Below are 17086 nucleotides of genomic sequence, written 5' to 3' on the forward strand. Positions count from 1 at the left end.
CGCTCATCATGAGTGTTGTGCTTTGGAGCTTCAAAGCCAATGCACTAGTCATCTTGTAGCTTTTCTTGCATGTGTGCTATGCATGAGGTTTCAAAACATACATCATATAAAAAAATTTGAAGTTAAAGTTGAAGCCTTGTACTTTGAGATCTAAGTATAATTGCATCTCAAGCAGTTGGCTAGTGCATGCGAGTTGCAATTGCTAGGTTAGTCAAACTGGCTTGCTATTTTGTTTGTGTGGGGATTTTCACCCATTTCAACCATCTAGTCCAAGACTTCATAATAATTTCATGAACTATTTCTTTTGCATGAATTTGATAAAGGTGTATGTCGTGAATTAGAGGGCTAATTTGTTGAAGTTAAACATTCAGTTTTTATGGTCCTCAACTACTTCCATTATTTTATGTAGAAATGGATGTTTCTTGTTTACATAACTAAAAGAAAGAAACAAAGTCATTGGGAGCCATTTTAACATAAATACTTGATTACATTGAGGTAGGGACATTGGGAGCCATTTTAACATAAATACTTGATTACATTGAGGTAGGGACATGCTTACAAATTGTGTTTAAGTTGTTTGACTTTGCCTCTATTTCACAATGTAATTTAAAATGGGTGCTTTCTATCCTTTAAAAGCATCTCTCTTTCTTTTTAAGGAATACACATACTTGTTGCTTTATTAATTAAAGAAGGTTGTTAAATTTTCAAAGAAATAGGTGTAGCTTTGTTGGTACCATCAACAAAGTTTGAAGCAACACAAATCAATTCAATACTAAAAAAGGAAAATGAAGAACTACTTCCCTCAAGAACATAATAGTCTTTTTTTAAATAAATGACACATTATCAATGAAACAAACAAAATCGTCTATTGTTATATAAAGTTCACTTTTAAGAGAATTATCTTGTTCCTAGATGCAATTAAACTCTAGACTCCTCCACAGATTATGAGGATAACCCATGGGAGTTTAACATATCTCTTACCTTTTGCACATAAGTTTAACATGTGGGAGTTTAATTCTAGTGAACATAGATTATGAACACACATCTCTTACTTTTTGCACATAAGTTTAACTCGTGGGAGTTTAATTCTACCTAATGCTAGTGATGGGCTAGCAGTATCCTAATAGGCCTAACACACAATAATTTGATAATCGAGCTTGCAAAGTATACATGTGGCAACAAATGTGTGCATCTAACATGGACTGATTGACATGGATGTCAAGAGAATGATTCAATGCCTTCCACATATTTGTCCCATATTAGAAATAGATTGCTTCTCCAAATTTTCTTTGTTTTTTAGGTACGCTTTTGGCCATCATAATTAGTATGAAGGAGAATGGTTGAGTTTTTCATGTGTAAGGGTATAACATTTTAGTGTGAACGCCACCATGTATAGTTGTGTGTAGGGTAGGCAACATTGTCCTTGTGTAAGTTAACTTATTGAAAACCCTCTATACATATGTGCATGCACCACACCCTAGAAGCACATGCAAAATTTTTAACAATTATACAATAAATAACTAATCTACATTATCTACACATTGCACATTAGAAAGCAGGAGGTTGAGAGGGGTTGTTGTCGATGAGTACCGTTGTAGAGAAAATTTACACACTTCAAGCTTGATAGAGAAGTAGGTGGAAAGTCAAAGCGGTCACCTAAAACTTCAAGAAATAGAGATGAAATGGACAAGTAGAAAGTTGTGAGTTGAAGTTCAAAGTGCCATAATGACTTGTCACAAATGTCTTTCCTTCAAGCCTAAAGTCCCACATTGTGCGTAATGCATCTTGGACACTGTCATTCAATTACATCTGGTGTACCACATGCATAATAATAGCTCTTAGCTTAGGGTAAATTTGTGTATGCTATCATCCTTTTGGTTTTAGGGTTTCGTTTTATGGTAGACTTCACATTGTTCAAGGTGGATATGACATCAAAGTTAGACTAGCACACTTTTAATGAAGCATGTTTGTGATGTTTCTGTAACATGAGATCATACTGCATGATTCAAGTTAGCACAAATCAATTTCCTTATGTTTTTATACCCTAGGATTGTTGCTACTTGTGTTACGTCTGCCCCCCCTCCTCTCTTTCTCACCCACACTCACACTCACACTCACACTCACACCCACCAACCTACCCCTCTCTCTCTCTCTCTCTCTCTCTCTCTCTCTCACACACACACACACACACACACACACACACACACACACACATGCAGAGAAGTAAAAATGACACTATAATTTTGCTCTCAAATCCATGCACATTGGGCCTTTGGGCTTGTAAAAGAACACATGTGCGTGTGCACATGCATTGATGCCCTGCCCCCCCATCCCCATCCCCCCCCCCACACACACACCGAGTTAGTTTAAAGATGTCATGGCCCACCTCCTTTGCTTCACCAAATAATTTGATGAGGAGTTATTCGATGTAAGACCAAGGCTAGAGAACTAGGGCATGTGTCCTTGGCTGAGTTGGTGTTGCTCGTTGGTTCTCAAAGAAAGAAATGGAGCTCAACCCCGATGCTGAACTATGCCAAAGCTCTTTCTTCCTCTCGTGAACCTGCTAGCGCCAGCTCCTCATCTTTCTCGTGGGGAAGGCCTCCCGATGGCCTTTCCCGCCGCGGCAGGTTCGAGAGACGAAGAATTACACATGGCAGGTTCACGAGAGAAGAAGCAATCAGTGTAGGTCATATTAGTCTCTGCAGAATCGATTTCTGATGACAAGCAGATGGACTAAATTTCGGCGTCTCAGATTCTGCCTCTGATAATGACAGGCCACTGCAGCGGATTCTAATTTCTAACCACTCACCATTGCAGAAAAAAATGAGTTCAATGGCGACACCTTCTGAAAAATAAGGCCTTCTGATTGGACGGCCCGGATCCTGCCTGTAGCGAATCTCGTCCTTTTATAGGATTGAATTTTGATGGCTGGGATCGACCCACCTACTGTTGAGCACACGCGCGCCAGCGGGGCCAGCGGGCCTCAGTTTCCCGCACGTGTGGATTGTGTACCTTCGGTGCGAACGCGTACTCGTAGCAAAAGCTAAAAGTATATACGGGATACATGCGTGGAAGAGTCTCTCTGCATTTGCCTATGCCTGCGCCTGCAGATCTCAACTGAAGCTCTGCAGCGCCATAGCCTCTTTTCTTCATCATCATAGTCACTAATTACCGTCTTTTTCTTCCTCTTCTCCCTCTCTCCGCCATGGCCTTTCGACAGGCTATCAGAAAAGGTTCCTCTGTCCGCTCCCCCTTTTGGAACCTATCTCGCACCTCTGCGACTGCCGCTTCACCATGCTCCACCATGGCCTGTTGCTCCTCCTCCTCCTCCTCCTCTTGTTGCTCTGCAGCAGCTGCAGCCCCTTCTTCTTCTTCTTCTTCACACAATATTCCCTTCCCTGCTTCCATCCCTAATCTTAACCCGAGCCCTAACCCCAACCCTAACCTTACGCCTGCTTGGCCTTCCCCTGCCGCCATTGCAGCTGATCGAGCCGTCCAAGAAGGCCCCCGGCACGATTGGCAGCGAGAGGACATTCAAGCAATCTACGACTCTCCACTTCTTGATCTTCTCTATCACGGGGTAAAGTGAACCTTTTTCGCCTGCGTGGAAACTCTGATTGCGTGGCCTAATTGCTCTCTGAAATGAAATTTTTTTTCTATGCCTTGATTTCATGCCTGATGCTTTTGGGTGTTAGTATCTGAATACCTATATCATCTATGTGTCTTCACCATGCCCTGTACATGTACCTGCTGATTTGGGTGTGATCAACTGAATTTCTACATCTATCTCCTTCATGTCCTAACATTTTGGGCTCTTTTTATTCAATGCCTACTTCATGGCTATGTGTCTCCTACATGCCTTCATACAAGCACTGACTGAATTACAAGATTTAGGTAGTGCGATGTATCTCTTCCATCCCACAGCACGCACGTATGCTGAATTACAGGTGTTTTTGATGTGTACTCCCAGGCTCAAGTGCACAGGCATGCGCATAAGTTCAGAGAAGTGCAGCAGTGCACCCTCCTCTCAATCAAGACCGGTGGATGTTCAGAAGATTGTGCCTACTGCCCTCAGTCCTCTCGTTACAAGACAGAAGTCAAAGCTCAGAAGTTGATGTCACCAGAGGTCGTGCTTGAGGCCGCGAAAAAGGTACAGTTTTTGGTGTAGAAGGAAGTAGGAGATCATAAGAGAAGATATTTCTTGATTTTGATGGATATTACAACTTCCAGGCAAAGGAGGCTGGAAGCACACGTTTTTGCATGGGCGCTGCTTGGCGAGACACTGTTGGTAGAAAGACGAATTTCAATCAAATTTTGGAGTACGTGAAGGAAATAAGGTGTGCTACTGTCTATTTTGAGTGTCTTCCAAGGTTACAGATTTGCTGGTCTCGATATCTTAAGACATTTGGGGGAAGCGTGTAGTGCCATGTTTGTGTATGGTTGATACTAGATTCCTTTTGTCCCAGTATTGTTATTTTTCATAAGCTGCCTGAGTGAGGTCTGGTGGCTTCCCCTACGGCTTCTACAGTATCCGAAGCACTCCTCACAATCTTGACCTCTTGCAATAACAAGTCCTTTTGCTAATGTTAGAGCCTGTAATCTTGCTTGTTTTAATTTTGTTCTCTTACAAGGACAAGACAAGTCCATTTTTCTCTCATGCAAAGAACACCTGCTTTTCACTCACTCCCATGAGGGAAGCAAGCATGTTTCTTGCTTGTGGGAATCAGAGATGTGAGCATGTTTCTGTAGTCAAGTTGTCTCCACAAGAGATGCAAGCCTGTTTTGTCTTGCTCTTGCTGTTTTTTTTCTCTCTCTCTCTCTCTCTCTGGTGAGAGATGCAAGCATGTTTTTCTCTTGCATCTCATAAGAGATGCAAGCCTGTTTTTCTCTCGCTCTTGTGCGAGATGCACGCATGTTTTCCTCTTGCTAATAAGAGACGCAAGCTCTTTTCTTTTTTCTGTGCTTTTGTCAGGGAGGCAAGCATGTTTTTTCTTTTGGTTAGAATAAGGCTCTCTTGTGCACATTAAAGCATATGCCTGAATGAAACTAGGATGCGTGTTTCTCAGAGTACTGAAGTAGTAAGCACACTATTAAAGACAATAAACCAGAAATTTCAGATATGCACATTCACACCACTAGGGGTTGAAGATGGGGCACACCCCCCCTTCCCCTTCTCTAGGTATCTGATCTACCAGAAGCGGAATTGTCCTTGTACAAGATGTGGGTGCGTGGGAGAGTCCTCGACCCATGCGCACCATTTTTTCCAAATACATAAAAAAATAGTATGTACACAAAACAAGCCAAGGATTCCGACAGCCACCAGCACCTAAATCCCTTAGTACTCACTTATCTGTGATAGCCAGTCACATGGTATGCATACTCACATAGGCATGACAGATAGCCATGCCTTCATCCGAAGTCTTCAGAGGCAACCAAGCTCGCTTTAAAAACTCTTCACAGGAAGCACAACCTCGCTTTGACCACACAAGAACACTCACCAGGTATTTCCATGCTTACCCGATGCACCACCAGGTTCACACAAATCAATCCACAGCTGTACACACCGCCTTGATTAGATTTAGTCCACTTGGAAGTTGGAATAGCTCCAAGTAGGTCAGACAAAGCTGCAAATCAGCAAAACAGGAAACCGATGTGTAGACACTCTGCCCGGGAGTGACCAGATTATCATCATCTGTACTCCCCGTGAGCTGTATGAACAGGTCAAAACTGAAACCAATCCCATCAAATGGGAATAGACTCCGTTGGACACCCACACGCGTAATAGCACAACTTAATATCACAATTTGAAATGGACAACTTAATAACAACATTGAATTGAAATGAAAGGAAATAGATGGAAACCAGCACTGGGGCCGGAACGGGCCGACCCCCCCCTCAATATATGATATATTTATTGGGAGTATTTAACAAATACAATGCTCCATGGGTTCAAAGAACCAGATGATGTCCATGTACAAATGAATACAGTAGCAAACAAAAGGCTCAAAGTAGATGTTCGAAGTAGTACGACCACTAGCGTGGTCCGGTCTCTACGGTCCTGTGCTTTCACTGGACTCCGCGGCGGAGAGCGCCCCACTGGTGTTCCAAGACCACGCACAAACATGCGCTCTCGTACGAACGCCTGGCTCTCCCGATCTCAGCACCCTTGGACCGTGGTTCTCCAAGAGCTTGGACTACCCGGCACCGAACGGGTGTTGCCGTGGAGAGAATCCCTTATGAGATTTATCACAACGTACTTTACTTAAATTTGAAAATTGACTTACTTGTGGATGGCAGATGGAAGTCCAATACCCAGATGTGTCTGTGTAGAAGATGTAGCCCCCTAGGAGGTGTAAAATCCTCTTGTAGCCGCCAATGGAAAAGAAGTGCAACCTCTTGCAAAAAGGAGATGGAGCAGCCGCCTTGGGAGAGGTAACGCCTCGCCGTAGGAACACAGCCACCAGATGTATAGGAGAAGGTGGCTCAGCCTAAAGAGGCATGGAAGAGCAACCAATATATAGTCGCCTGCCTGCAGATGAACACCTTGGCTGCAAAGAGGAGATGGAGGCGGTGTAGGTGCCTGCAGTGGATAGGGCAACCTGCTGGAAAACAGGCGCAGGAGAGCACACAGGCGCCTGCAAGGGACAGCGCCGTCTGCTAGTGATGGTACCAGCCGCCTGTGAAGATAGCAGCACAACCTTCTGGAGGTGGCAGCCGCCTGCTCAGCGCAGCTTGCTGAAGATGGTAGCTGCCTACTGTAAGAACAGCAGTCTGTACTGTCCGTATGAAAAAGAAAACACACAGCCGCTTTCTAGGTTGCTTGGCGAAGGGAAGGCAGCCTGCTGGTGATTCAACGCAGCCTGCTGGACAGAGGGAGACGCCTGCAGGGGAGCAGCGTAACTGTATGGAGGTGGCAGCCTGCAGCAGTTCTGATGTGTGTGAAGCGCACAGTCACTTGAAGATGGCAGCCGTCGGTATACAGGATAGAGGTGAAGGTGGTGCAACCTGAAGGGAGGAGGCGCACGATCATGTGTGTGGAAGGATGGTCGTGGTGCTTCTTTTTTTAAAGGTTGGAAGGGGAGTAAAAACTATTTGATTTGGCTGGCTCCCCACGTTTGCATGTGGGCGGCCAGTTCCAAGGTGGTGTGGGTAGGTGACCATGCACCCACCCCCACACACACACAAGTCAAGTGTGGCTCCCCACCTTGGCCCCTAAGTGGGTGCCCACTTTTAAGTGTGAACATATAACCTTATAAAACAAAGGGTTCGAATATAAAATATTAAACCAACATGTGCAATACACTTACCACCTGTTCACATGCACCAAAACTCGTCAGAAGACAGAGTAAACTTCACGACTCACTGGCAGGCGTCCCCGCTCAGTAGTAACACGTCAAACAGGCAGCAAACACAAAAATACAAGTCATGCGAAAACAGTTTCAAACATGCAAAACATGAGTGCATGTGCAAATAGTATCATGGACATATCTCCCGTTCATGGAACAAGTACAAAATATCTGTTGGGCACAAAAATGGCACGACGTAAAACATAAATCCTGGTCTTCCTATGGAGGTAAGACACAGTTCCAGGCACGAGCCTCCCTATGGAGTGACAGTCCCATAGGCAAGACACGGCACGAATACTGGCTCTTCCATGGCGTGACAATCCCATGGATAGAACACAGTCTAGGTCATACACGGGTGGCACCAGTCTGGCTCCCGTCCATACGACACTTTTCTGCTAACACACGGGTGGCACCAGTCTGGCTCCCGTCCATGTCAGCAAAATACTGGCCTCTTCACATGAGACACCGGCCTAGCCTCAAGTGAACGAGACACAAAATCTGGAGATGGATCAAATGGTCGGCCAATTGGTGACATCCCCCCCGGGCTTCTAAAGAGTTGTTCTCAACTGAAAAGCCTCAAGATATGCTTGCAACAATTGTGGATAGTCAACAAAATAATCCTCATTTACCCACTTTGCATCAATAGGCAAATAATTCTTAAACTTCACAAGGTATCTCCAGGAAAGCTTCCCTGCAGGTAGCTTTCGCTCCTTGTGAAAAACAATCTGTTCTGGCTGGAGGATCTCCTCAAGCTCATCAATCTCGGGCGGATCTTCTGTGACAGGCTCATCAAGATGTGGCCCCACATATTTCCGAAATAGACTCACATGAAATGCATTGTGAATCTTCCAGTGACTAGGTAAAGCAAGCCTGTATGACACTTCATTGATCTTCTGAATCACGTTGAAGGGTCCATAATAGCGAGGAGAAAGCTTAGGATATGATCCTTCTCGTCCTGGCCTCTTTCGAAGCCTAGCTTTCTCAAATTTCAGCAAAATCCAATCACCTTCTTTGACTTGCATGTCCCTTCTATGCTTGTCAGCAACCATTTTATGCTTATCTTGAGATCTTGCAATGGCTGTCCGCACCTGAGCAAAGGCTACGTCCAAGTCACGAACATATTCATCAGCTGCAAAAATCTCATCCTTTGTAGTACGAAGGATGGGTGGCAATACCACTCTGCCATAAATAATCTCAAACGGAGCCTTTCCCGTGGAGGCATGGATTGTATTGTTGTAGGCAAACTCAACAAGTGGAAGATACTTCTCCCATGCAGTCTTTTGATCTGCAACGTAACACTTCAATAAATCCAACACGGCTGAATTTGCAGCTTCACTTTGGCCATCCGTTTGGGGATGATAAGCTGATGAAAATTCAAGTTTAGTACCCATATTATCAAATAAAGCCCTCCAAAAGAGGCTGGTAGTCCTCGGATCTCTATCCCCAACAATGGATTTAGGCATACCATGATGCTTGAAAATATTAGCAAGAAAAAGCTTTACCATATGATCAGCTTTAATGGTTTTCTTGACGGGTAAGAAATGAGCTTGCTTGCTAAACCTGTCCACAATGGTCCAAATAGCATCATTCCCATGTTGGGATCTAGGCAAGTCTAGACTGAAGCAAATCTGGAGGTTTTTGCCTGTCAAATTTCACCTTTTGGCAAGTAATACATGCACGCACATAAGCCTCAATGTCTTTACGCATGGTTGGCCAAAAGAAATATCTCTGAATCATGCGTGTAGTAGGCATGATACCTCTATGACCAGCATAAGGTGGAGCGTGACATTCGACAATAACCTTTGGACGCAAATCCTTCACCACACATAGGCAATTATCCTTCATAAGATAACCCTCGTTGATAACATAAGAGGCATGTGAATGACCAGCCATCAAATCAGTCCATATATGGCAAAAATCAGCATCCAAATGATACAAATCGCGCATAGCAGATAAGTCCCCATGAGAGGCCACTGAGACTGTAGCTACATAAGGCCTCGTGGATAATGCATCGGCGACCACATTTTTCCTTCCTGGAGTATGCACAATTTGAAAATGAAACATGGAAAGAAAGTTTGCCATTCTCATCTGCTTCTCTGAAAGCTTTGTTTGAGATAGAAAATATCTCAAGCTTTGATGATCTGTCTTGACTACAAATTCAGTCCCAAGAAGATAATGTTTCTATATCTTTAAGGCGTGAATTATAGCCAAGAGCTCTTTCTCATAGATATCCATATGAAGCTCAACATCATGCAAACGAGACGGCTCTCGTATGCAACTGCATGCCCTTCTTGATTTAGGACAGCTCCTATGCAATCACCACAAGCATCACATTCAACTACGAATGACTTGTGCAAGTCAGGAACAATCAATACTGGACCACATATGATAGCATGCTTGAGCTGCAAGAAAGGATCCTGCTCTTTTGAAGTCCATTTGAAAGTGGTTTTCTTCTTTGTGAGATCATGTAGAGGAGTGGCTATCATAGCAAAATGCCTTATGAAACGCCTATAATACGAACATAATCCCAGAAAACTACGTACTTGATGTACGTTTTGCAATTCGGGCCAATTCCGAATGGTCTCTATCTTTGCAGGATCCATTGTTACTCCATCTTTGGATACAATATGTTCCAAATAATGAATCTCTGAAAGGAAGAACTCACTTTTCTTGGCATTAATGAAAAGCTTATGCTTCCGCAACTCGTCGAACACTGTGATCAGATGAGTTCTGTGTTCCTGCTCATTCTTGGAAAAAACCAAGATATCATCAAAGAATACTCCTGTAAATTTGCGATGGGGTCGGAATATCCTATCCATCATACGATTAAACGTGGCAGGAGCATTGGTGAGACCAAAAGGCATTACCAAAAATTCATATAATCCAAAGGCTGTACTGAATGCAGTTTTATGGACATCTTGTGGCACCACTCGTATTTGGTGATAACCACTTTTCAAATCAAGTCTGCTAAAACAAGCCGAACCATCAAGCTGATCCAAAATGTCATCAATACGCGGAATTGGAAATCTGTTCTTGATGGTAAGCTTATTTAAAGCTCTATAATCCACACACATGCGGAATGATCCGTCCTTCTTTTGAACAAGAAGCACAGGAGAGCAATAAGGTGAGGAACTGGGCTGAACCAAACCTTTATCTAAAAGCTCATTTACCTGCTTCATGATCTCTTCTTGTTGTGCAGCACTCACTCGGTATGCGGGTTTGTTAGGGGGAGAATTACCTGGCACAAGATCTATGCGATGATCTTCGGGCCTTTGGGGAGGTAATTTACGTGGCAATGCATCAGCAAAACAGTCGTTGAATGCATGAAGAAAATTCAGCCTATCATTAGTCATAGCATCCACATTTTGATGATTTGGCACAAGGCTATCACGAACAAAAACCAAGTACGCAGAAAGACTCTTTTTGATTGCTTTATTAATTTGGATGTGTGATACAAGTGGGATGGAATCCCCTTCTTTGCCAGCATCAATAAAATGCATGCGGCCTTTATGCATAAAAGAAATCATATTGGTCTTGTACTCTTTGCGCGGCTCAAGCCTATGATGCCATGGCTTGCCCAACAATACATCACATCCATTTAGTGGTGCAACTAGGAAATGTTCATTATTAAGGTAGCCCTGGATATGTATGCGCAACTTCCCTATCAATGGGGTAACATGCACCTCTTTACCAACAAAAGCAGCTTCGGCTTCAATCTGAGGTCCCATGTTCTCAACCTCAATACCCAATGCAGCTGCCGTTTGCATAGAGATGAAGTTATGGGTTGCACAGTCATCAAACATGAATAGGGCGGGCTGATCCTTGATTTGTCCCCAAGCCTTGTATACCATTCGCTCTTTTGCATCATGACTTGTATTTCCTTGCACATCAGGAACTGCATGTACATTAGCCTTGGTCTGCTTGTCCTCGTGCTTAGGTTTGCGGTCAGGGCATTGTCGAAACATGTGGTCTTTGCTACCACAAGAAAAGCATTTTCCCTCCTTGGCATATTGCTCTCTTTGCTCCGGGGTTAAGCCGAATTTGTTCTTCTTTGGGCCCTGATCTTTAGATGTGGTATTTTCAGCTTTACCACCCTTGTGGGTCTCCCGGAAGTTCTTTTTAGGTGGCTGTCCACCCTTTTGCAGATTTGGGACAGCCTTGTCTTTCCCCTTTGAACCGCCTTGATCCTGCTTAATTTTGAGCACCAATTGCTCCGTAGCAAGAGCAGAAGCTGTGAGCTGTTGCAAAGTATGTTTCGGGTGCAATTCAATGCCCGAACGATATGCTGGTTGTAGTCCAGAGCGAAACTTCCTCTTTCTTTCATCCTTGTGATTTGCATAAAAGGAGTTACTTCCAGCAACACTTTCCAAAACTTGTTGACATACTGTTGCACGCTTTCATTATCTCTTTGCTCAAGTCTGTCCCACTTTTGAGTGAGAGTTTGCTCCGCATTTGGTGGCAAAAACTGAGCATAGAATCTATACTTAAATTCCTTCCAGGTGCTAATGGGGTCCTTGGTGATCTTTTCAGTGATCCACCAATGAGCAACGGTCCCTTTCAAAAACATGCTAGCATGGCGTGCTTTTGACTTCTCAGTGAAGTCCTCATCGCTAAAGGCAATGTCAAACTGTGCCACAAATGCTAACACTTTAGAAGCATCATGCTCTCCATGAAAAACATCAAACTTGACAGATTTGTCACTTGCTTTAAATTCCTTGAGCTTTCTGGCATGAGGCTCATGGTCTTCTCTTTTTCTTTTTCCCTTATCCAACGGGGCAGCCCTATCTGCATGGGCTCCATGGGCCGTCATAGAAGTTTCATGAGGCACGGTGGCATGTGCTCCATGAACTTGAAACTCAGATGCATGTGACTTTCTTGCATAAGGCATTGTCTCTCCATGAGACAACTCAGAAGGCAAAATTCTTCTAGTGGGAGACCTATCACCCTTACCATGGGATACATGTCTTGAATGCATGTGACTTTCATGCCCTCCATGAGCACTAGCATACATATATCTGTCAGGCTTTGTGCCTTGTGGAGAAGATGCATGACGAGAGGTGACTGTCACCTCTTCCTTTTGCATAAAAGACAACCTTTGAGATGCGGGATCTCCATGCTTCAAGCAAGGTGGATTTCTGAATTTTAGCTCTTCGTCGTCCCTCTCTTTGATATCACCTTTGCGGAGGAGGTAGGCAAGTGCCAACTTCCCGTGCCATGGACTCAAAAGTTACATCTACCATTGCATCAGCTTTCCTAGCTTCAATGGCACTTTGCACATGGGGATCTTCATGCAAAAATTTTAACTCTTGCGCTTGTGCTTGCAAAAGCTTTCTCAAATGTTCCAATTCAGTCCTCATTGCATCAAGCTCTTCTTCTAGCATGACTGTCTTTCCTCGAGACAGTTGACCCTTTGATTCACTATCATTAACCCTTTCAAGGGGCTTGTGCCTTCCTCGCAGAGCATCAGAACCACGAGAGGCACTAGATGGACCCCTCGAATTAGGCACTTCCAAAGGGTTGCCTTGGCTGTCCATTGTGTTAAGTGTGCTAGAAGCAAGGTGTCCAATACACAGGCTCGTTTCCCCACTAAGAAGAGGGAAACAACCGTGCTTTGATACCAATGAAACCAATCCCGTCAAATGGGAATAGACTCCGTTGGACACCCACACGCGTAATAGCACAACTTAATATCACAATTTGAAATGGACAACTTAATAACAACTTGAAATTGAATTGAAATGAAAGGAATTAGACGGACACCAGCACTGGGGCCGGAACGGGCCGACCCCCCCTCAATATATGATATATTTATTGGGAGTATTTAACAAATACAATGCTCCATGGGTTCAAAGAACCAGATGATGTCCATGTACAAATGAATACAGTACCAAACAAAAGGCTCGAAGTAGATGTTCAAAGTAGTACGACCACTAGCGTGGTCCAGTCTCTACGGTCCTGTGCTTTCACTGGACTCCGCGGAGAGCGCCCCACTGGTGTTCCAAGACCACGCACAAATAGGCACTCTCGTACTAACGCCTCGCTCTCCCGATCTCAGCACCTTTGGACCGTGGTTCTCCAAGAGCTTGGACTACCCGGCACCGAACGGGTGTTGCCGTGGAGAGAATCCCTTATCAGATTTTTCACAACACTTTACTTAAATCTGAAAATTCACTTGTGGATGGTAGATGGAAGTCCAATACCTAGATGTGTCTGTGTAGAAGGTGTAGCCACCTAGGAGGTGTAAAATCCTCTTGTAGCCGCCAATGGAAAAGAAGTGCAACCTCTTGCAAAAAGAAGATGGAGCAGCCACCTTGGGAGAGGTAACGCCTCGCCGTAGGAACACAGCCACCAGATGTATAGGAGAAGGTGGCTCAGCCTAAAGAGGCGTGGAAGAGCAACCAATATATAGTCACCTGCTGGCTGCAGATGAACACCCTGGCTGCAAAGAGGAGATGGAGGCGGTGTAGGCGCCTGCAGTGGATAGGGCAACCTGCTGGAAAACAGGCGCAGGAGAGCACACAGGCGCCTGCAAGGGACAGCGCCGTCTGCTAGTGATGGTACCAGCCGCCTGTGAAGATAGCAGCACAACCTTCTGGAGGTGGCAGCCGCCTGCTCAGCGCAGCTTGCTGAAGATGGTAGCCGCCTGCTGTAAGAACAGCAGTCTGTACTGTCCGTATGAAAAAGAAAACACACAGTCGCCTTCTAGGTTGCCTGGCGAAGGGAAGGCAGCCTACTGGTGATTCAACGCAGCCTGCTGGACAGGGGGAGACGCCTGCAGGGGAGCAGCGTAGCTGTATGGAGGTGGCAGCCTGCAGCAGTTCTGATGTGTGTGAAGCACACAGTCGCTTGAAGATGGCAGCCGTCAGTATACAGGATCCCCTTCGGAATTTTTTATTCCAAAATGAGTATACATATACAATTGCCAACTTCAAGCACCAGATTTGCGCGAGATTTTTATGTATATGAAAACCAATGAAATAGTGGCTCCATACCCTAGCCTCAGGGCCCGGGCAAGAACCATCCATCGCCCAAGTTTAAGACAAGGGGAGAACTCCATGCTTGTCTTCCACTCAGGCTGTTGCATGCGCAGAAGCCTTGCGTACTTGATCCTCAGCCCTAAGCTTGATAAAGAACAATGATGCCGACTTTAATGATGATTAGACAGAGAGAGAAGATAGAGAGAGATGAGCTACATGTTCAATGCATTATATGGTACAAAAAGATGATGATGTCTGTACAACTTCTGAGGCCTTTGGCTTGACCAAAAGGTTGACTTTTACCTTCTACTGACTGCCTATGACCTGATCCCCCTATTGTCTGTACAACTTTTGAGGCCTTGGGGGATCAGGTCAGTAGAAGGTCTAAAGTCGACCTTTTGGTCAAGCTAGAGGGGCCTCAGAAGTTGTAGAGACATCGTCATCTTTTTGTACCATATAATACATTGAACACATAGTTCATCTCTCTCTCTTCTCTCTCTGTCTAATCATCATTAAAGTTTGCATCATTGTTCTTTACCAGGCTTAGGGCTGAAGATCAAGTAAGCAAGGCTTCCAGGCATGCAAAATTGGTATCAGAGCATTCAGGCTCAGCCCTCATAGTTGTCCTAGGAAGGTGAATCCATAGCAGATTACAGCAAAGTTAGCATGATGAGGTGGTCTGCAGCAGGCAAAGTTATAGGAATATAATCTTTGTTGTACCCGTGTGCTGTGAAACCATGTCTGGATTATCCACATATCTTAAAATATCCATATGCCTTGAACTGTGTGTGTGCATGCACCATTGATGGTACCTAAAAATTATATATCTGATTTACATACAGAGAATTCTAGATCTGATCCAGATGTTCGAAAACGTGTCTGTTGATATGAGTTTCATAACACACATTACCATGATAGTACAATGATGCCCACTTACTTGGATTTCAAGAGAACAATTCTTTATTGGATAGGCAGAAGAGATAACGATACAAGTTAGTTATATAGACACATATCTAAGCAGTCTATGCTCAATCCCCTTCACCATTGCAAAGTATTTGCTTTTTGGATATCAGAATGAGAAGTATAGAAGGCTGAAAGTATTCTGGAAAGTAAACCCCATTGTGCACTACGAAGGAATGGAGGCAGCAACGTTGCCAACAACTATGATCTTTTTTGCCAGAATGTTAAATACTCCTTCAGGCTGGAGCTTAAAAGTTAGGACTGGTGGTTTCGAATTCTTAGCTGCACTTGGGCTGCGTCTGCTTGTGGGCTGGAAACTGTGTGCAAATATAAGGTGCTGTGGTGAATGGTGAAGCGTATTGAGGGGAAGGGCCTGTCGATAGAAAATATATGCCTCTGGTGTGCTGTTTGGTCGGTCTTTTTTTGGCTTTCTGGTCCTTCAAGTGAGTGGCCAGCAGCCCAGACACTATGGTGCCTGGTTTGGACTGGTTTTGTAGGCCCAACTGTCCAAGAATGTAGTTGCTTTCTTTCTTCTGCTGGTCTGATCTTCCATGCTTTTGGCTTGCCTTGTTTGTGTATAAGGGGAATGGGTATGGAGGTGTGCTGTACATTAGGGATGCTAGAGAAGCAGCAGGCAGAGGCTCTCAAAGAAGCTGGTTTGACAGCATACAATCACAATCTAGACACATCCAGGGAGTTTTATCCTAAAATTATCACAACCAGAAGCTATGATGAGCGACTTCAGACTCTTCAGTTTGTGCGGGAAGCAGGCATCAGTGTCTGTTCAGGTATTTTTATGGATGCCATGGACTTGTAACACATTTGTCAAAAGAAGGGTTATGGTTTAAGTACTTGCTTCTTATGCTACTATACCAGGCATGTATACTACAGGAGAAAGGTCAGTACCTGGTCCCTAAAAACAGATCCGTTCGATCATTGCAGGTGGTATCATAGGACTGGGTGAGGCAGCAGAAGACCGGGTTGGCTTGCTTCATACTCTGGCAACTCTTCCTGAACATCCGGAAAGTGTGCCTATAAATGCATTGATTGCTGTGAAGGGAACTCCACTGCAAGATCAAAAGGTTCTGCATGTTATTAATTTATAATGATGCGATTTTTAAGTGCTGAAAATTTTGTAACAGGTCTATGTTTTTGGGACACAATTATGATCTTAATCTTTAGCTTTATTGGGGGGTTGACAGCCAGTGGAAATCTGGGAGATGGTTCGGATGATTGCAACCGCCCGCATTGTAATGCCGAAGGCCATGGTGAGGCTGTCAGCAGGCCGAGTTAGGTTCTCTCTACCTGAACAAGCCTTGTGCTTCATGGCTGGTGCCAACTCAATTTTCACGGGGGAGAAGCTGTTGACCACTCCAAACAATGACTTTGATGCTGATCAAGAGATGTTCAAAATCCTTGGCCTTGTTCCCAAGGCCCCTAACTTTGATCAAGGACATGACTTGTCACACAAGTCATCACAGCATGAGCAGGAGGCAGAGCTGCCTGTTGCAGCAGCACAATGATCAGGGTCGTTGTGATAAGCTACATCTAATGCTATCAGAGAAGCCACACTGTGTGGTGTATTTACATTAACATTCATCATTAGATCTCTCATGAGAACATACATCAGTTTTTAACTGTTTTTTGAGCCTTCAAATCTTTTGTCAATATACAAGGTATGAGGCCCACGTATGTACCACAGATGAGCAAATTGACATTAACTGGTGACTTCATCTATTGGCGAAAAGCCAAGTGAACCCGTTGTCTGGTTTAATAAGGAAGAATGGATTATATTCGCATTAA

At 44.3% G+C, this 17086-nt stretch overlaps 1 protein-coding gene across 1 annotated transcript; it reads left to right on the forward strand.

Moving 5' to 3' along the window:
* Window positions 1-3039: 3039 nt before the first annotated feature.
* Window positions 3040-17086, forward strand: BIO2 (Radical SAM superfamily protein). The gene is made up of 6 exons (XM_086788107.1): window positions 3040-3580; window positions 3971-4150; window positions 4231-4337; window positions 15866-16071; window positions 16226-16365; window positions 16486-17086. Exons 1-6 carry the CDS (start codon window positions 3206-3208, stop codon window positions 16804-16806), a joined length of 1329 nt encoding a protein of 442 aa, XP_086644233.1. The 5' UTR covers window positions 3040-3205; the 3' UTR covers window positions 16807-17086.

This window comes from Cibotium barometz, chromosome 52 (assembly GCF_041138505.1).
Source record: "Cibotium barometz isolate CiBa-2024 chromosome 52, ASM4113850v1, whole genome shotgun sequence".
In the NCBI taxonomy this organism is placed as follows: domain Eukaryota; kingdom Viridiplantae; phylum Streptophyta; class Polypodiopsida; order Cyatheales; family Cibotiaceae; genus Cibotium; species Cibotium barometz.

Bases quoted from the DNA above. Each gene is read 5' to 3' on its own strand.
- BIO2 (XM_086788107.1), top strand. From the start codon at position 3,206: ATGGCCTTTCGACAGGCTATCAGAAAAGGTTCCTCTGTCCGCTCCCCC. The intron at 4,151-4,230 runs GTACAGTTTTTG...TACAACTTCCAG, and splicing joins TGCTTGAGGCCGCGAAAAAG to GCAAAGGAGGCTGGAAGCAC. The intron at 16,366-16,485 runs GTTCTGCATGTT...GGGGGTTGACAG, and splicing joins CTCCACTGCAAGATCAAAAG to CCAGTGGAAATCTGGGAGAT.